The sequence below is a fragment of the Pyrus communis genome, chromosome 3 (assembly GCF_963583255.1).
Source record: "Pyrus communis chromosome 3, drPyrComm1.1, whole genome shotgun sequence".
Lineage (NCBI taxonomy): Eukaryota > Viridiplantae > Streptophyta > Magnoliopsida > Rosales > Rosaceae > Pyrus > Pyrus communis.
Window position 1 is genome coordinate 21397325 of NC_084805.1, and position 20785 is coordinate 21418109.

Consider the following 20785-nt stretch of genomic DNA (forward strand, 5'->3'; position numbering starts at 1 on the left):
TTGGGGAGGGGGAAGGGTAATTCAAACTCGGAATATTTTTTTGGGTTCAACGACTCCAACTGCAGTGATCACTTCCATCATTTCTTTGCAGCTTCACTCAGTCAGCTTACATAAAATTGAAAACAGAACGACCAAGTCTTCAAATAATAATGGGTCATTAACAATGATTTATGTGTCATGTTAATACTAGTCGCGACTAGTTTGATTTTGGTACTGATACATCAAAGAATTCTCAGACGAGACAACCTTTTTTGGTTTTTGTTTACTTGTATCGGAAAAAACAGAACCTATCAGTTTTAATCAGGTGTCACCACAAAGCACATACCATTGACATTCTCAAACATATTCGGAAGTTCTGTACATCAGTAAATAAACAAATGATTAGTTCTCTCCCTCCCTCTCCATACCTGCAGGCTACAAGAATATAACCTCTATGCTCGCACCATGGCTGAATAAAGTACATACATCGTCATCAGCTTTTTGTAGCAGTTCTCGCTGCTGTACCAATAATATTCCACCCCCTCTCCTTTTCCCTATGACTGTTAGGCTTCTGGCTTTCCTTAGTTCCGGCTCTTCTAGCATTTCCTAGTAACACCCTGTTCCCCATCCTCCCTCGACTTCCAATAGAGACTCTAACCTTCTCCATCCCTACATTCACGCCTTTTCTCATGTGCGGTGGCATTGGGGATTTTATCTGGATTTTCTTTTGGACGCTTCGTCTCAGTATGCTGTTTAGCTTTTTGCCGCCATTTCTGATGACTTTAGGACTACTACAAGGTGTCTGTTCCAGCAAGCAGTCAGTCTCAGTCACATCTGGATCAACTTTCTTATCAGCATGGCATACTATAGGTGCCAATGGTAATGCAGGTGGTGGGGATTGGACACGAAATGGTACACTTGGAAGTGGGATTAGCGAGTTGCGCCTTGGAGCTGTGTTTACAGGAATCCCCTGAAATGCTGGACAAGTAGAGGCCCTTCCAGTTTTCTTTGGAACAAGAAATTGTTCAGCCATTTCGGGGTTGTTTTCTTTCTCCGTAGCATCAAGATGCTTGATAAAACCATCCGATACATGAAAAAGGGGCGCTGAGGGCTTGTTGTTGGTCTTCTCCATCAATGGTTGCAGAGGGTTTACTTGGTCTTTTCCCAATGTGCTGCCTATTTCACTGAGGATCTTGTGACTTGCTAATGGTCGGTTTGTAAACGGTGGCCTTGTGGGTGCAATAGATTGCTCATCCTGTTGATGTTTCATTTGCTGCTGGTGTTGCTCAGCTATCTTTGTGTCAACGTGCTGTCGTGCCAGCTTTCTCTCGATTAAGAGTTGTGCTTCCAATTCTTTTACCTGAAAAATAAACCAGGTTAGTAACTGAACTTCTTATAATTTATGAATATAAAGTGAAAAAAGACTTTTCCTTGAAATACCTTGTCTTGCAGGTTTTTATTTTTCAGGTCTCTTTCTTTTACCTTCAATTCTAATCCATGAACTGTTTCCTCCATCTTCCTGATCTGTACATCTTTGCTCTTGACCTCTAGCTTTGTTTTCTCAAACTAGCAAACCAAAGATCCGATATTGTTAAAAACTCAATAGACGACTTATTCAATCACAAGAACGGTACCAAAAGATCAAAGTTTTAAACAAAATCTGGAATCTGCAGTAGCATCAAGTGCAGAATAATTACTATCTGTTTGTATCTCAAAAGTTCAGAAGTGTCCAGTTGCCTCTTTGCAGGACCCAACTCTATCCCTCTCACTCTGCTTGCAAAGTTCAGTGAGCATAGGGTCTCACTCACGTCATTTTCATTAGGACTTATCTGAACAAACATGAGTGTCTTCGAGTCTCCTCCTAAAACAACGAAGGATGTTCATTAGCTTTACCTCATTCTCATTATGCTAAACCAAGATATATCTTAGACCAAAACAAAAGGATATATATATCAGAAGTTCAATTTCATCCCTAGAAAACGGAGAAAAATGAAAATGAACACGTAATATTAAATAACTCAGAATAAGAACTGTTGATTCATGGGTTCGTTTGACTTCTTCTGTGATCCAAGTGAAGTACCTAGAGAGTCTTGAAGCAAGTGGGTGAGCTTAGAGTTCCTGCACATAAGACATAATTCAGTATTATAGCTGGACCCAGTTTTCATAGTTAGAGTATTCAAACATAGGTTTAATTGTTACTTATAAACCTGAAAGGTATGTGTGAGCTTTTAGTTGCAAGTGAAGATACGACATCACCAAGGGCAGACAGAGATCTATTGATGTTCTGAGTTTCCTTGAGTCGTTCTCCTTGCACTTCTGTCTTCGCAACACGCTCGCTCCCTGCTAGATCCACCAACCAGAGCTTACTTCTTGTACATTCCCCATTCAACAAATTCTCCCCCTTCACCATTACGCAGTGTATGCTGCATTTAAAGAAAAACCACTCAAACATTTAGCAATCTATCTTTAGACCAGAGCCTATTGGATATAAATTAGAAATAATTTGACTGCAACCAAGATATACAAATTACAGACCAATGCGACCGACTACTATGCTCATTGGCATTGGTTGAGCCAACAGCCCTTGCATTACTGCCTGTTTGCAGAACTTCCCAGACTTCGTTCATGTTGTTTACGTGTGCCTCAACCAGTCCTGGAACATGATGTATACCTTCACCAACTTGTCTTATTTCAAGCCTACAAAATCATGCAATACTGTGAGATGCTATTATCTTGAAAATTTGAAATGATCCCATAAGTTCCCATCCTTCGCGCTCGTGAAAGACATGGAACACCAAGAGAGTTCAACGGAATGGTGAATCATCAGGAGTGAGGAAGTATCAACAAGTAAGACATCTCGAAAGAATGAATGTTAAAAAATGGAAAGAGAAATATTTCCCATTTTAAGATGTAGAGTCTCAGAGCTCATAATGGTATTCTACCTGCCAGCGAAATGGTGGAATTTTATGAAAAAATAAAAGCATGTCTTATTATGAAAAATGGCTTTCCTTCTACACAGGGATTTAGAAGAAACCCCTATATCAAGTAATATACAACAGTATAAGGATCTTTCACCAGGTTAAATTGGAAGAAGGAAAAAGAACGATGGGTAAGGATCTTACCTTTTGGCAGCTGCTCCTGGCTGATTCCCTGAAACTAGTAAATCTCGTATCTGCTCGTTGTAGACTTCTAAAACGCTAACTGATACGTCATATCGATGTAACTTTTCTCGCTCCCCAATTATACGAAACAATTCCTGAAGAGTCCTAAAATTGACACCTCGAGCATCTTCTGTCCCTTCCATTGTAAAGGTCTTTCCACTTCCGGTCTGCCCATATGCGAATATGCACACATTGTACCCATCTAAAACTGATGTTGCAAATGGAGCCGTGTCTTCAAAAACATCAGCTAAATAGGACAAAGAGAAGGAAACATATTACTACAAGGAGGTTTTGTACTTCAATAGATATACCAAACAAAAAGCTCATCTATCATTGTCTGCATACCTTGTTCTGCTTGAGGACCAAATACAGCATCAAACTTGAAGGTCTTTCTGGTGACCCCATTTGATTTGACAGTGAGCTCACCATCTTTAGCAGATTCAAAATCAATAGCCATTGAAGCTCCTGCTGCAACTTCATCAGTGTTTAGAGGCCTGCACCGGCAAAAGACCCGTATGTTTCCTACAAGCGAGAAAAATTAATGTCAGAAACGCCCTTCTGTCTCATACCCTCTTGGGCCTCTTCAAGTCAAAAATAGTAAACTCCTAACCTTTCAACTCTAACACCTTGTTGTAGAGCTCTTTCCGTTCTTTGGCCCCTTCAATAAACTTAGTCTTCAGATCATTATGCAAATTTACTTGCTGATTTACTATTGCAAAAATAAAACAGCCAGGATCAGATAAAGAAAAGCAAATATCTTATCTTGAAATTCAAAAATGTCATCACCTGGAAAGCGTTTAGCATGTCTAACTTACAAGTGGAATGAATGGTAAACCTCATTTCATTCATATCTTCAAGGCACTTCTTATATGCCCGTGCCTCCTCTGATAGCTTGATGTGGTCCATCTCCATGATCTGTTTAATCAAAGAGTTCAAACCACTGCAATCATATCTAGTGTAGTCAAAAGGCATCTTGTTATTTACAACTTAGTACCTTAAGTTTTCTCGTCAAATCTCTCAATGATGAAAACCATCCGCTCTTCTCTTTCACTTGTCCCTCGATGGCGAAAGCTGCAACACACAAGCATCAATGTACCATGTTTTCAGATTGTTCAAACTGTTCAGAGGCACAGGGTATGGTTACCATACCCAAAGATCCAACATGCATAGACTTGCGCATGAGTTCATTTTGGAGTTCCTTCAATGAATTGCAAGCTTCTTGGCATTCTCTACTCTTGGAATAGTTTTGCTTTTTCAACTCCTCCATTGCACTCCTCATCTCTTGTAATTCCTTTTTCTGTTTCTCGTAACTTATTAGCAGCTTATGATAGTCTCCTTCATTGGTCTCACCAGTCACCTGCAATGGGATAATTTACAAAGAGTATCTAAACATCCTAATTTATTTTGCAGCTAAACTACATTCGAAGTGCGGATGTTTAAGAAGCTTTACTTTTAATGATCCGCAGTCTTCCATTGGAGAATCGTCGCCTATGAATTCATCAGTGCAACCTGCATTGTTGCTCATATCAGGAAGGGAACCTTCCTTCAACTTTTTCTCAGTCGCCGGAGGAGGAAGAAGCTCGAATGAATCTTCAGGAGACAAATCTTCCTTAAAATATTGGCACAATGTCATGGAGAACTTTACAGTTGGAGTTTTATGCATATCTCTAACTTGAGACTCATTGATTCCATTCTCAAAAGAGAGCTCAATAGAAGAATCCATCTTCTGATGGAACTTGCTTTCCAAGAACTCGGAGGAATCTCCATAGCTGGTTTGGGGTATATCGGGTGACCCGGCACAGATCACTAAATCAGGAGAGGTAAGCGAAAACCCCATCATGGACCGGGCTGAAAATACAAGTAAAATAAATCAAATTCTATAAAACTCTGAAGTCAAATCCAAGATTTTTTTGCTAAATTTTGTGATAGAGAAAAGGAAAGACTAGTTTTATTTACCATCATTTGCATCTGGGTCCCTGATTTTTGGTGTACTAATGGCTTCTGTGCTTTCATAATTTTCCCGAGAGCAATCTACACCAACTAAAATCAAGAAACAGAAATCACTAGAGCTGTTACGATCCTACGAACTAATCGGGTTTCGTGTTCTTGACTGAATCAGAGTAAAAAGCATATCCAACTCCACAAGTAGACACATAATTCAATTCCCACAAATGGGGTCCAGCAAAAAACCGAAATCAAATACTGGGAAACCAAAAAGAACTAAAAGGTTGGTTTTTTTTATATGAAATTACCTTCGTTTGAATCAGCATTGTAAGAGGAAGAATCCGGATCCACCATTGTCAAGCTCTGCAATTGCGAGCAAAGCGAAGTGTCTACCAAAGCACAAGAGAGGGGCAGTCACGTAATTATAGAAGAACCCATGAAACTGAAATCCTGGGTAGTTGAGTTGCAGACTTACAGTCGGAGTGAGAGTTGGCGGCAGAAGTGGAGATGTTCAGAGGAGAGTCGCACTGGTGCTGCTCCTCCATTGAAAAGTGCCGAATGTTCTTCTGCTGCTGAAAACACTGTCGTTTAGAATTGAAGTAATCAGCGACTGTGATGATGACGATGATGAATCTTTATTGGAGAACCCCAAAAAGGTAAATGAAGTAGGAAATTTGAATCTGAACGAACAGAGAAGGAAAGGCGTTAATTTCTCGTTCGTTGGCGCATTCCATCTCTCTGCGTTACGCTTTTCGGAGGCAAATGGGTGTCAAATGACCGTTGCCTTTTTTTTCGAATTTTGAAATTTCTTGGCCGGGGAAAGACATAGGTGATCATCGCTTTTCTGGAACTGTAGATTCTGCCACGTGGAACGTTAATCTTTTCTCAAGCCGCTTTGTTTTATCTCTAAGTTGTTTTTGAATCTTTGATTCTTTGTATTTTTGGCATGACTTCTCCACTAGAATTTTATCTTTTTATAACGTGGGCGTCGTAGATGTTCATTAGATCATTTTGATTAACTAATCTAACACGCATCTGCAGCACCCACGTTCGTTATCAAATACAATTTGACACGACGGAAGAAATGTACAAGAGTTTTTCAACTATAATCATCAATGTCGTTTGAAACCGTGTTGTTAGCACTTCAAAATAGTCACGATACACTACAAGGGAAATTTTGTTTAACGGAAGGGTGCACGATGACATTTTCAAAGTACATCCATTGACCTGAAAGTGCGATGAGATGCTGCATCAAGGCCAGAGCATCATAAAGAATTTCGTAACTTTTGATTGAAACTTTAACGTTGTGTTACAGGTGCTCTTCTTCCCCTAATTGGAACTGTAAGGAATTTGATGAATGTCCCTCTCCCCTCTCTTTACAAAACAAGCTCAAATCTACATTGTATGAATTATATACAGTGTAATACCATACAACACAAGGGTACATTCATCTTTGCAGTAGATCCTTAGCACCTCACACTCAAATTAAATGCACATGCGGGTACTGCCCGACGCAAACCTGTCGAGGCACTGATCATAGTGGTTTGCCGGATTGAGGGTGATCGTATTTTGCTTCCGTCAAAACACGCGCAAAAGCAGATTCTTCAATCTTGCACCTTTCTTCCTGTTCCTTCCACTGCAGCTGCCATTGAAGCAGACGCCTCTTCAAGTGTCCGCTTCTTTTGAACTGTGTTGAAGAACTCAAGAGTATCTCCCTCCTCCCACTCGTCGTAGTCTTCTACTCCAATTCCACACTCTAGTCCAGCATTTACCTAGCCAAGAGGAGAAATTGCAGCTTATTGCAAACAGAAGACATTAAAGCATATGCCAATGCCAAAAGAATTCTGAACACGGGATCACCACGAAAACTTCAAGTCAATTTAAAGGAACGCCAGAAACAAAATTATAAAAATAAGATAGAAAATCCTCTGCCAAAGCTGAAGATGTCACCGAGTATGTGCTTTGATCGAAATTAATTATTAGTTTTCGTGTATTCACTAACTTGTACAATATATAGTATCATGAACTAAACCTTTTATGCCACAATGAAAATGCAGACACACCTACAAAGCATGAACACAACTGAAGCCATAGCCCATAGGTTTTATCATTCAGCTATTTGTGCAAGAGACAAATACTTTGCAATCCAGGCTGACCGCAGATCCGGAGGTATGCAACATGCGCTAGGTTGTGACTTTTAAGGTATATCTATTTTACAGTTCCCATGCACTTAGTTGCTCCCCTTTTTGCAATTTTCTATAATTTGACAAAAAGACCCATACAATTAAAGTAAACTATAAAAAATACCTCTTTCACAACTTCCTTGACCCGTTTCAATGAATCAAGAAAGCCAACATGTACTACTTTTCCCCTTCGAATGACCTTAACGCCACAGCCTTTAACAACTTTTCCCTCATTTATCATGCATCCACCAACACGACCACTTCCAGAGCTGAATATGGCGCGGACTTCTGCTGATCCAATTGTTACTCGTTCCTGTCGATACACAAGTGATAATGTCAAATCTCAGTCTGAAATCTCCAACAACTTTAAGCCCCTAAATTTCAATGCCTTCATAAAACCAACGAGATCTGGTGCTTAAGTTAATTGATACCTCAACAGGTTCTAGAAGTCCTTCCATTGCATTTCGTACATCATCAATGAGTTCATATATAACTCTATATAAGCGAATCTCAACCCCTTTGCTATCACCATAGCTTTTTACAGATCCCGGTACTTTGACATTGAATCCAAAAATTATGGCTTTGCTAGCAGCAGCAAGATCAACATCACTGGTGCTTACATCACCTGTTGTTTCCAAGAGAAACTTCAAGGTGACATTATCTTGTGGAAGCACCTGCAGGGCTTGTCTGACAGCCTCGATGGATCCCTAAACATGACACATGAATTATGATATAATTACACTATCGTTTAAATAAATACTGATTACCAAAGAACCAGTTACCAAACTAATTATTGACTGATGACAGTTAATTCAATATGCATACCTGAAGATCAACCTTCAGAATAATATTTAGCTGGTGCAAGTCTAGTCCAGACAGCTTTCCTGCTGAGACTGCAGAAGCTAAGGAAGAAAGAGTAACCCTGCCATCACCAGCCTTAGCTGATATACGTTCATTTCGCAATGACTCAGCACGCAACTCTGCCCTTTCACGTGCAATATCAAGGGAGCTGACAACTTCAAATTCATCACCAGCAATAGGAACATTATTTAATCCAAGAACCTACAAGTAGACACAGAGATTGTCATTCAGGGCACTAAAACAAGTATCATGCCACAAAGAGGGCATAACAAAATATCTATTGAAAAATTCCAGTTATATGTGGAAGCAACTTCTAGACAGTGGATAAAATTGCTGCTTATATAAGCTTTAATGAATAATATGTAGACCTGCTATTAATGACCAGAGAAAGCTGTTCCACATCAAACGTGTTTACAGTGATGTTACAAACATTAACAATTAGAGACAGCTGTGCTGTTTACCTTGCAGAGGGATCATAACACCAGCAAAATGGCAAGCAGAGGAATAACGAACATGTACCAATACAAACAGTTGCAAGCCAAGAGCCACAATGATATACACGAGATTATAACTCAAAAGCAGTCACAGCATCTAGAAAACCAAAATAATAAACATGCACAAATGCAAACAATTGCATGTCAAGAGCCAAATTGATTTATGCAAAATTATAACTCAAAAGCTGTCACAGCATCTGGAAAACCCCAATTCCGTATCTGTTGTCTTTATAACAGAAACTAGAAAGGAACCCAGGTTACAGTTGACAATTCAATGTACTTACAAAAACGTTGCTGACTGATTTATCACTTAAATTGCAAACAGCTCGCAAAATTTCGATATCTAATTATCTATATACGTACATCACTTTAAGTATCTTGCAAATGTCACCTTCTATTTCTCCAATTAGAACCCCTACAATGAATTTCTAACAAGTTTTCCCCTATGAAAATTAGATATTTGGATCCACTTGATCCACCAAAACTTTTGAATTAAGCCACTCTTAAAAGAACAGAAAAATAATTATAGAAGATTAAAACAAAAAGTACAAGAAGAAGAATATGAACAACAACCTGAACAGGTATAGAGGGTCCAGCTTCATTGACACGATTTCCACCATCATCAAACAAGGCCCGCACCTAACCGTGGCCATTACAAAGAGTCCTTCATGTTAGTCAAAAGGTTGCCATTTGAGCCACATAAAGGTGGACTAGATATAAGAAAAAGAGCTCAGATTTCAAAATTGTTATCCACCAACCTTTCCGAATGCTCCTCCACAAACTACTATGTCCCCTTGTTTGAGGGTTCCATTTTGTACTATAAGTGTAACTACAGGTCCTTTAGATTTATGAAGACCGGCCTCAATGACTGAGCCTTTTGCACTTCTATGGGGATTTGCCTTTAAATCTTGCAACTAGAACAATCATGCAAAAGGTTAGCATACAAGGAGGAGAACAGCTAATACGTCAACGTTCATAGACATCTGACTTACCTCTGCAACTAGCATAACAGTCTCCAAAAGCTCATTTATATTCTTCCCTTTAAGAGCACTAATCTGTTCACCCATGCAAAAAAAAGCATTCAGAAAGGGTATAAACCGTAAATGAAATATGCAAGCACAACTTCACTGCATGAAACACCAACCTGGACCATTGGGACGTCGCCACCCCAGTCCTCTGGCATTAGACCAATAGAAGAAAGCTCTTGCATGACTCGATCTGGATTGGCTCCATCCTTGTCTATCTGATACGTTTAGAATAAATAAAATTGAGATTCAACAAATTGGGATGCCACATGCAATGCAAGAAAAACATCTATTCTTTCCTTTTCTTTATTCAAATAAAAAGTTAAAAGATAAAACTACCCCTGTATTTGATATACCTTATTTATAGCAATTACTATTGGCACTCCTGCAGCTTTAGCATGAGCTATGGCCTCTTTTGTTTGAGGGCGGATTCCATCATCAGCTGCCACTACAATGATAGCAATGTCTGTCACCCTTGTTCCACGAGCTCTCATTGCACCAAATGCCTACAGGAATTAGATATAATAGATATCATCTAAAGGAAATAGAAGTGCAGGAAAGTTAAAGAACTCGTATCCAGAAAAATAAACATAAAACAAGGTGCTTAAATGCAGAGAGAGAGAGAGAGAGAGTTTTCCATATGTTTACAAGGAACTGATTGTACCTCATGTCCAGGAGTATCAAGGAAAACACATGATTGCAACTTTCCATCAATTGGCACAAGCACCTTATATGCCCCAATTCCTTGTGTAATTCCACCAGCCTCTGAGGCAGCAACCTGTGAATACATACCAGTTTATTAGCACCAATTCCACAAAGCTCCATAGTTTATGTGGACATTCAATATACTATTACCAAACCACCAAAACAAGTGTATAAGTTTACCAAAAATAACGAAGATCCCAAATCATGTATGTACCACTAAGGTCATTGCAAAATAAGCCGTAAAAGTCAAATGCATGTCAAGGGAGAAATTAGAGTATTATACAAGCCCTATTTACCTTGCTCTTCCGGATATGGTCCAACAAGGTTGTCTGCCAAGTGACCAACAGAAAAATATTAGAAAGATTGAAGTATAAATACAAAATATAGAATTAAATAAAATAAACAACAGGAACTACTAAAGAAAAGAGGATGCCAAAAAGTATAGACTAGGAAATAAAAACAAATGAATGCCATTTACCTTGCCATGATCCACATGACCCATTATAGTGAGGACAGGAGGTCTGTCTTGTAGTTTGTCTAGGTCATCTTCATCAAGTAATTCCTTCTTTCTTGCCATTTCTTCCACCTTCACAGGATCAACATCTATAACTTCCACGCTGTACTCTTTACAAATCATCTTTACCATATCTTTGTCCAGAGTTTGAACCCCATCCGGCTTAATTCCCATCGAGTACAGATATCCAAGAATTTCGGATTCAGTTGTAGCCAAATGGAATGCCAAATCGTCTACCAACATACCAGCTTCACCGACCTCTAGAATTTCTACTTTCACAGGAGCCGCCTCTTTTGCAGCCTGAAGTCTCGCTGCCTTCCTGCTTGCTTTACTCCACTTCCTCCCTTTCCTTGCTGCTCCAGGAATAGAGACATTGAGTTCCGACGTGTCTTCATCCAGAATATCCTCAGCAACCTTCCGCCTCCGTAGTCCAGCTGCGTCTTTCTTCCGAAACCCTTCTTTGAACTTTCCAGGGAAAGGGCCCTTTCCTGGTTTTGAAGGAGCTAAAACTACTTGAGAAATCACAGAATCAACCGCCACCTTTTTGGAAGCAAATTTGTCAATCAAAATTGGTGCCTTCCGTTCTTTAGTTTTTGCGGACAAATCAGTTTCATCAATCACTGAAGACTTTGCAGCGGCCCCCACATCCTTCAACACAACAGGTTTCTTTACTGTTGGTGGAGGAGCTGTAGAAGGCTTTGCTTGTAACGTTGGTTGAGGTCTCAAGGGGGGCTGAGGGGTTCTTAAAGGAGCACGGGGTTGAGACTCTACCTGTACCCCTCCTCCTGTTTTTGTTTCCTCTTTCTGAATTGTATTATTAACTTTAGGTGATTCCCTTACAACCTTTTTCACAGTTGAGACCGTGTCTCCTTTACGCCACACACTCTTCAAAGTTTTAGACTTACTAGTTGCCGCTGAGTCCACTGCTTTAGCATTTCGCAAATTATTACTTGTATTGGATGGTACAGGTTTATTTACAGCGCCACTATCTTTCTCAGTACCCAATTCACCCACTCTTGCAGTTTCTAACTTTTCAGCCTTCTCCAAAACCTCTCCAAGCGACTCAATCACGTTATTTCTCTCTTCTTCGTCTTCTTCATCCGAATTCCCACTAATTCTTGAGGGGTCCCAGTCAGCTGCATCAATACCTAAAAGGGGTTCAGTATTGGACCCCCCTGAGGACTTCAATACTGACTTTGGACCGGGCTTAAGTACGAAATTAGCATTGGCATCAGAAACAACTTTAGTTCCTCTATAGTTGTTAGAATCAAGGGAAACCTCATTGCCTTGCTCGGCAACAAAATCAGTGGTTGTGACCGAATATTTACACACTGATAACCTTAGACAATGCCATCTCCTACTACCCTTAAAACTTTTCTTAGACAAAGAAACTTTCCTAACAAGCAAGCCGGACCTTTCAGATGAACCCGCAAGTGTAAGACCTCCCCAACTAACAAGGGAAACCAAAGAAGCCATTGTTCCCTGCATGCTTCCTACTAAAACTAGCATGGAGAACCCAGAACACAACCACGCATAAATATTCTAAACCCTCATCCAAAACCAAAACCCTCTCCAATTCCACACAAAATTTTTAACTGGTACCGCAATTACTACAATTTGAAGCAAAATTCAACATACCCAATACTCCAATTCAACAACTAACAACAAAACTATAGTTCCCAACACAAAAAATGGAACCCCAAATTAAAAATCTAACACTTTGTAGAGAAAGATAGCAGCTTTACCTCCCTCCAAGAACAATGATTGGAATTCCAGCACTTGGGTTTGTTGGGTTGAGAGAGAAAGTGAGGAGAGAGAGAGAGGGGTTATGTGTGTGTAAACAGGAAGTTGGGAAAGAAAGAGGTTGTGGATGTGAAGTTTGGGGGAAGGTGGAAAAAGGAATGAAATTGAAGAACTATGTGTGGCTGCTTCTTTACCTATCAATACATTTGTGATAAGGCAACGTTTTCTAATTTCATCTCTCTCTCTATCTCCCCCATAATATTTATAGTTTTGCCGCAACTTTGCCTTTGACGGTAAAAGCATAATAATATCAAATCAAAGGGGAAGGAAGGAAGGCAGAGTGTGAGTGACGACGCTGTTGGGTATGCTGGGATTTTGGCACCTTCCTCCACGACGCTGATATTTCAGTACCAGACTTCTACCGGTTGTCCTCTTTTTTGGTTTTTACTTTCTCCCTTTTTTGGTTTTTACTTCTCACATTTCTTGAATTAATTTTTCTTTTTCTTCTAATTCTCAAATATTTTCAATGGTTAGAAAAATTTTCAAACAAAAAGTACGACCAGGAATTAGTTATTGAACTAACTTTGATTCAAAAAAAAACCAAAAAAAGGCCTAACTTTGAAGTTTATCCAATGGAAAATTTGTGTGATATTTCGTTACATTATAAACAAAAAATGTAACTCGTGTAATCTATATCTCTATTAATTAATGAAACTCACTTTGTCAATCAAAAGATGATGAAAATACTACTTAGTCTTCTATCACACAAAAAAAAAATGATGGGCAATAATATAATTTCACATGTTCAAATTTTACTGTTTTTTATTAAGCCTCACGAGTTAAAATACTTCCAATATAAAAAAATAAAAATAAAAACCTCCTGCTCTCCCCATGTTCTCTCTCTCCTTCTCTCCCTCTCTCCTTCTCATTTTCTAAATAAAATATGTTCATACATACAAAGTGCTATAAATATAAAGGAAGAAAGCAAAAATGGTGAAACATTCATAATTCCAAAATTGCCCTCCCTCATTAAATTTTCAAATAAAATAAAAAATTCACAAAAAAAAACCACTTCCGTAACTAACTTAATTTTTTTTTAAATATATTATTATTTGTTTTTCTGCTTTTGATTTTTTTCAAATAAAAATCAAAAGTGTCAATTACCACACGCGTAAGCTAGTTGATGAGTTAAACAGCTAATTATTTTGAGTTTAGTCATACGTAGCCTAGCTCAACCTTCAAAAGCATAAAATAAGTTCTAGAGAGGTTTTAGATAGTTACAGCTACGGCAAAGAGTAGCATTAAGAAAAAATATTTTAAATCACGTGATGTATGGTTATGACATGTCATTAAACTAGATTTTAAAAATTCTTAATTATCTTCTTAAATAAAAATTATATTTAGATGAGAGAATAAGTTGGTTAGGAACTCATCTTTTTAAATGCCAATTTTTTTTTGTTAGAACTATGTTTTATTACTTTAATATGTCATGTCATTAAATAAATGAAAACTAATGAAAATGGTTTGAAAACTTTGAGTTTTAACGAAAATGATAAAAATGTGTTGTAAGTGAATAGTATCATGATTGATTTTTTAGAGTAAAAATGTAGTTTTTCATTAAAATAAACAGTACTGAGAGCTTTTCATTAAAGTTCCTATTGAATAATCCACCATTTACAACGCCTTCCTCTTCCCCTTCATTTGCCTCCGCCGCCCGCATAACACCGTCAATATCGGCAACAACAGTCCCAATGGCCAAGTACATCGTCTACGAGACGGCGTCGAGATCCACATAACCGCCGCGTGACCAAGTTGTTGGGCACCCAATTTACAAATGGGCCTTGTTCACAGTATAATTCATTTGACTGTTATAAATTGTTACTGAAATGTCACGCGTCATAAGGATTTAGTGTTTTTTTTTAAATAATTAAATAAAATTGAGCAGTGGCTTTACAATGATAGTTTACTATTTCGATGGTCATGAAGATTGACAAAGACATTTTAACATTCTTTGATCATTACCGTACAATTCATAAACGACAATAATCAAGCTCAAAACGTATCACATAAAATACATACCTAAAATTCATCAAGCATTTCAAAATGCGCTCACCTCCGTAGCCCCAAATTTACCGCAAGGCGCCAACGCATAGCAAAACTATTTAAACGTAAATCCACCCGATTTCCATGTACATAATTGGACTTGCGTGCGCTGTCGTCACCCAAACTTGCCGCGAGTTCCCACCATCCCCTGCAATCTAGGGCTTCCCCTCCCACTCTCTCTCTCTCTCTCTCTCTCTCTCTAAATACAATTCTCCCAAATACTGATGCAAACAACCATGGAGAGAGTCGAAGACGTGGCGTCGGTGTTCAACTCCGCCAACACTCCTCCTCCGCCGTTTCTGAACAAAACCTACGACATGGTGGATGACCCCTCCACCGACACCGTCGTCTCCTGGAGCAAAAGCAACAACAGCTTCGTCGTCTGGAACGTCCCCGAGTTCTCCAGGGACCTCCTGCCCAAGTATTTCAAGCACAACAACTTCTCTAGCTTCGTCAGGCAGTTGAATACTTATGTGGGTATTTCTTCCCTTTCCTGAATTTTCATTCTTTTGTGCTTTTCCTGCATTTGATTGTTGTTTTCTGGGTGATTCCGATCGGAACTGTGAAATTTGGAGTGGTTACGCGTGATCGATGCTTTATTAGGTCTTGCAGTTGTTATTTTGGCGAAAGGGTTATCGAATTGGAGGCTGTAAATCAGTAAATTATGAAGATAAGTTATGCATATGCGGATTTATATCACACGATTTAAGCCATTGTTGTTGAATTGAATTCTTTGTCATTCACTGGGTTCCTTTAGGTCCAAGGCGATCACTGTGTCATGTAATTGAGTCGAAAATATTTCAATTTGTTTTGTTTTGTTCTGAACCAGGTGAAAACCTAGAAGGAAAAAGGACGTTAAGAGGTCAGAACTATATTGAGATTAAAAAATTAAGCCGACTACTTATGTGCATTGCATTGCTCATTAATTTACAGTTGATGAAGATATTTTCTGTATAAAGTAAGACCGTGGAGATTTTTTGTTCTAATGAATCCATTTTGTATAAAGTGGAATGAAAATTTTCTTAGACATTTCCTGGTAATGTCCCAAAATTCCCATCTTATCTTGACGAAAGAAAGTTTTTGGCCCTTGCAGTTCCTTAAAAACCTGGTGATAGGCATTGTGATTTTTTAAGGCGAGTATTTGATCTTTCTACATGTCAATCTAGTTGCTGATTTGATAGTCTGACTTGTGGAAACTGTTTCTCAGTACAAGGACGATATAGTTATATGGCATAATACAAAATGTAATGATACGTGTTGTCTGAACTCTTACAGATGACAGGTATCAAGTAGTGATCCAGTTTTGGTAAATACTTATTGGCACTGTTAATAAAAACTAGCGGGGTGTAGTATTTCAAATGAACGGATATGTGCACGTGAGGTTTGTTCCTGTCCTCTTCTCTTACTTCTAGAGGTTTTAAAATTGAACAAGTTGAGATGCATTGAGAATTACTCTAATCAGGTGTCCGTTCTTAACAGAAAACTTGTATGTATGTTTTTATGTATATAATATATGTAAATATGCTTACTGGTGAATATGTCATCAAAATTGTATGTATATAATATCTGTATATATATATATATGTATTTTTTTATGTGGATATGTCATGTGTGTTTGTAGAATTACTCTAATCAGGTGTCCGTTCTTAACTGAAAACTTGTTTCTTAGTTGTTAAATTAGATTGAACAAGTTGAGATGTATTGAGATGCATTCTCAGTGCCGGTTTTTTATTTTTTATTGCCTTTGATTTTCTTTTTTTAGACAAAAGTCCCTGAACATTCTGCAATCACTTATCCTGCACTGTTTGGTATAGTTATTCTCCTATTGTCACTTGTTACTAGTAAGGGGAGAAGTTCTACTTGATAGTAAAAGAGTAGAAAAAGAGGCAAAAGCTAAGGAGTTGCTCTGCAGCATTTGGCTGTTGGAGGTTGGAAACCATAACTACGAGTATGTGAATGGTGCTTGTTACCTAAGACAAGATCATGAGATGAGAGAATCTGGCTGTCTTATGCTCCAAAATAAATTTTAGTTTATGTTGTATGTAAAACTTGTAACTGACTCTATTTTCATCATACAGAATTAGTATTTTTGTTTTTGCATTCAATTTGCAGGGTTTTAGAAAGGTTGATCCAGACCGATGGGAATTTGCAAATGAAGGGTTTCTAAGAGGTCAAAAACACCTTTTGAAGACCGTAAGCAGGCGAAAACCAGCTCATGTACAGAATCATCAACAACAACCACCTCAAGTGCAGAGCTCTCAGGTTGGGGCATGTGTAGATGTGGGAAATCCTGGGCTGGAGGAAGAGGTCGAAAGTCTTAAAAGAGATAAGAACAGTCTTATGCAGGAACTTGTTAGGCTGAGGCAGCAACAGCAAGCAACAGAAAATCAGTTGCATAATGTTGGGCAACGTATGCAGGGAATGGAGCAACGGCAGCAGCAAATGATGTCTTTCCTTGCAAAGGCTATGCATAATCCCGGATTTTTATCCCAGCTTGTACAGCATCAAAATGAAAATAATAGGCTCATCACTGGAAGCAATAAGAAAAGGAGACTCCCAAGGCAAGAAGATGAAATTTTAGTTGGGAACCTTGGCAGCAAAGTTCTTGATGGACAAATGGTGAAGTACCAGCCTTCAATGAATGAAGCAGCAAAAGCCATGCTGCGGCAGATCTTGAAGATGAATACATCTCCTAAGCTGGAACCATCAATGATCAATCCTGATGCTTTCCTAATTGATAATGTTCCTTCCAATGCAACAGATAGTATGAACACCTCTAGTCGGATTTTAGGGGTGACCCTTTCAGAGGTTCCACCAATTTCTGCAGAGTGTGATATGCCCGACGAGTCTAGATTTCCTGTCAGTTGTCATTCTACAGGCATTTCTGAGGTCCAGTCTTCTCCTTTTGCGGTTTCCAACTCTGTTAAAGAAACTCAAGTTTTGGAAGAGAACATGCTTAATTTCCAACAAGATCCAGTTATCCCTGAACTAACTCGAATGCAAGGTATCGTTCCAGAAAGCAATGTGGAAATCCCCAATGCAAACTTCATCAACTCAGAGACTGGGAATGCAGGATACATGGGCATGTCAGCAGGTTTAGATGGCAGACTGCCTACAGATATTGACCCGTTTTCTCCTGAGCCTGATGCAGAAACCTTGCCAGATGGGGTCTCTAGCCTTCCAAGCATTAATGATATCTTCTGGGAACAATTTCTTACAGCGAGCCCACTGCCTGGTGACACAGACGAAATTAGTTTGAGTTCTGATGATGGAGTGACCGTGAATCAGGACTTGCAGTTGGGGAAGGAGAATGGATGGGACAAGAGTCAACATATGAATTACATCACTGAACAAATGCAGCTTCTCGCATCAGGGAGCAGAATTGGTTGATCTTATCTTCCCAATTGTATATACATGCTTCTTGCTGATCAAGAGGTAACTTTACAATCCACTATTTACCGTTGTGAATAGTTACCACCCTCAGTATCTACCAAACTAAAGTCAGTCAAATACTTACGACTGATCTTAAAGATGAAAACATATGTGGTCTTGCATGGATAACTTTTGACTTTAGAACTTATGTCTTCACCCATGCATCACTGTATGTAATAATAGTTGTATTACTTACTCCTCAACACAGAGAAATTAGCTTAAATAGCAATATTGGTTTCCAACTTGTATGAGGGAGGATGGTCATGCAATGCTTCTGCATGCTACTATTTTCAAATCCCAGTCTAGTGAGGATTCTTCATTTTTTGAGCTTCGACGGAACATCTGATGTTATCCTTAGAACTGCTTTTCACTAGATCTGTTAGCAATTCAATTATGCTGCAGGAATATTACTCTTGAGTTTCCAATTTTGCAATGTTTATGATTTTTGCACAGGTTGATGTTGTGCCCTGATGAGCAGGAAAATCTCGTATCCAAAGACTACTGATTACCTAGGATCCAAGTTTAAGAAACTCTTATCCGCCGTGTTATTTATGGATTACCGGTATTTCGTGTTGCATTTTTGTCCAAGACCTTTTTTGTGCGTATGCAGTGAAGTTTATCGGTCAATCCTGTTTCGGGTCAGAAGCAAGGAGGTTGTGTGGTTGTTACTAATTAAGCATGGAGCTTTTCTTCTTGTTTATTTGCATGCTTGTATGTTATGTGCCCCTTTTGAGGTGGGTTTACAATGCATGCACAAAACTATATGGAAATTGAGCTTAATGCTAACGGCAAGTTGAATCAAAATAAAATGTTGGATTCTGGTTACGGATTGTTCATGTGTTACTAATCATAGAGGAATTAAAATTGAAAATTCGGAATTTCAACTAACTTCTGATTTTGGAGGAATTTTACTTTTGAAAGCGAGGTGGTATTTTGATTTCAGGAGAAACGTGCTATCGAGAATTCATTATTTTACTTGCACTCGCATTATTTTTTAAACTTCTTACATCACTTTAATCCAAGAAAATGAAATTTCGACTTGTTCGGGTTCCTTGGAATTTTTTCAAGCCGCAAGCGCGTTTTAGTATTCAAATTGGTTTTCACTCTGCCACCACCTCCGACCTCCAAAAATGGCACGACTGGGCCAACACCCTCGCTTCCTCTGTTGGGTCAACGTTCGTGGACTTGGACAACGGTCCGGACTCGACCCTTTTGCGCAGAGAGCTCAAATGGCTCATGGAGGACGCAATCGAAGAAACCAAAAACGTCGATAACAATGACGGAAGCGTTAGGCTAAGGGTCGAAATTGAGGAGCTTTATATGTTGTGGAAGCAGAGGGTTGAGGAGAGGAGACCTTTTCAGTATGTTGTCGGGTGCGAGCATTGGAGGGACTTGGTGTTGTGTGTTGAAGAAGGGGTTTTGATTCCGAGGCCAGAGACTGAGCTCATTGTTGATTTGGTGGGGGATGTGGTTTTGGGGAATGAGGGGTTGAGGGAGGGGTTGTGGGCTGATTTGGGGACGGGGAGTGGCGCGATTGCGATTGGGATTGCAAGGGTTTTGGGGAGTGGTGGGAGAGTCATTGCTACCGATTTGAGTCCCACGGCAATTGGGGTTGCAGCTTTTAATGTGCAGAGGTATGGTTTGCAGGTTAGTGTTTAACCGATAACTCGCGAGATTTTGTCTATGTACTAGCAAAGATTTGAACCTTCATCCCGATTGCCAAATAACTTGACGATGGAAGTTCCAAATATTTGAACTTTCGTCTCTTTTTTATACTACTTTTCGAAGTTTTCTATTTGTTTGTGTGCTCAAGATCCAATTTTGATGTGCCAATCAGGATATGGTGGAGCTAAGGCAAGGATCTTGGTTTGGACCGTTAAAGGATGTGGAAGGTAAACTCTCAGGTTTTGTAAGTAATCCACCCTACATACCAAGTGACAATATCGCGGGGCTACAAGCTGAAGTTGGACGACATGAACCAAGAGTTGCATTGGACGGCGGTGTAAATGGCATGGATGATCTTTTACATCTTTGCAAAGGGGCTGCTTTTATGTTGAAACCTGGTGGATTCTTTGCTTTCGAGGTATCTATTTTAGCGTTTGCTAAATGTTAAAATCAACATAGACGGTTAGTAACTAAGTATGCCATAAATTGTGTAATCTCGGCTTCAGTTCCCGTCCATTCCTCGTTTTGCTACAACTTTAGAGAGTAAAAATGAGGTCTTAGTGAAAGCAAAACACTGGTGTTTCCAAATTGCGACTACAAGGTGCCTCGCGGGAACGACATCGTGTTGTGCATTTACTGTTTTCGATTAGCTTGTAATTGATCTAATCTCTCTTCCCCTTCAATCTTATGATGTTGCAGACAAACGGCGAGGAGCAGTGCAAGTATCTCGTAGAGTACATGGAAAACGATGCTGGAGGCAGCTTTTGTAATTTGAACATAGTTGCCGATTTTGCTGGTATTAATAGATTTGTTACTGGATTCCGAAGGTGAGCGATATGAAGTAAGATCTCCTACTCCCACCTGGAATCCGAGTCGCCCGTTCTTTTACACTTAGATGTAAACAAGAAATAATCATATTTGTTTATGAGTAAGATATCCATGCGCTAGTATTCCAGTACAACGATGATGTATTGTT

General features: G+C 39.1%; 5 protein-coding genes across 5 annotated transcripts in view; 3 read left to right on the top strand and 2 right to left on the bottom strand.

Annotated features, from left to right (window-relative positions):
- Positions 1–276: 276 nt before the first annotated feature.
- Positions 277–5863, bottom strand: LOC137729860 (kinesin-like protein KIN-14Q). Its single transcript, XM_068468908.1, has 16 exons — positions 5560–5863; positions 5393–5473; positions 5097–5180; positions 4591–4988; positions 4290–4497; positions 4135–4211; positions 3956–4055; positions 3751–3849; positions 3486–3662; positions 3102–3387; positions 2515–2676; positions 2187–2402; positions 2060–2097; positions 1677–1840; positions 1420–1545; positions 277–1339 (listed from the first exon to the last, which is right to left on the bottom strand). Exons 1-16 carry the CDS (start codon positions 5627–5629, stop codon positions 473–475), a joined length of 3153 nt encoding a protein of 1050 aa, XP_068325009.1. The 5' UTR covers positions 5630–5863; the 3' UTR covers positions 277–472.
- A 460-nt stretch (positions 5864–6323) lies between these two features.
- On the bottom strand, positions 6324–12981 carry LOC137729093 (translation initiation factor IF-2, chloroplastic-like). The gene is made up of 12 exons (XM_068467919.1): positions 10831–12981; positions 10649–10681; positions 10312–10425; positions 10004–10153; positions 9767–9865; positions 9615–9677; positions 9381–9536; positions 9196–9261; positions 8093–8329; positions 7699–7974; positions 7392–7580; positions 6324–6856 (listed from the first exon to the last, which is right to left on the bottom strand). The coding sequence occupies exons 1-12, from the start codon at positions 12373–12375 to the stop codon at positions 6689–6691; spliced, it is 3096 nt and encodes a 1031-aa protein (XP_068324020.1). The 5' UTR covers positions 12376–12981; the 3' UTR covers positions 6324–6688.
- Positions 9698–20785, top strand: part of LOC137729094 (photosystem II 10 kDa polypeptide, chloroplastic-like) — a 38643-nt gene continuing 27555 nt past the window's right edge. The window contains exon 1 of the mRNA XM_068467921.1: positions 9698–9702. The gene's annotated coding sequence lies outside the window, so the exon portion shown is untranslated. The remainder of the gene's footprint in view (positions 9703–20785) is intronic.
- On the top strand, positions 14858–18969 carry LOC137729444 (heat stress transcription factor A-1b-like). Its single transcript, XM_068468390.1, has 3 exons — positions 14858–15185; positions 16825–18147; positions 18598–18969. Exons 1-2 carry the CDS (start codon positions 14937–14939, stop codon positions 18100–18102), a joined length of 1527 nt encoding a protein of 508 aa, XP_068324491.1. The 5' UTR covers positions 14858–14936; the 3' UTR covers positions 18103–18147; positions 18598–18969.
- On the top strand, positions 19171–20761 carry LOC137728419 (uncharacterized). The gene is made up of 3 exons (XM_068467212.1): positions 19171–19791; positions 19982–20227; positions 20509–20761. The coding sequence occupies exons 1-3, from the start codon at positions 19171–19173 to the stop codon at positions 20638–20640; spliced, it is 999 nt and encodes a 332-aa protein (XP_068323313.1). The 3' UTR covers positions 20641–20761.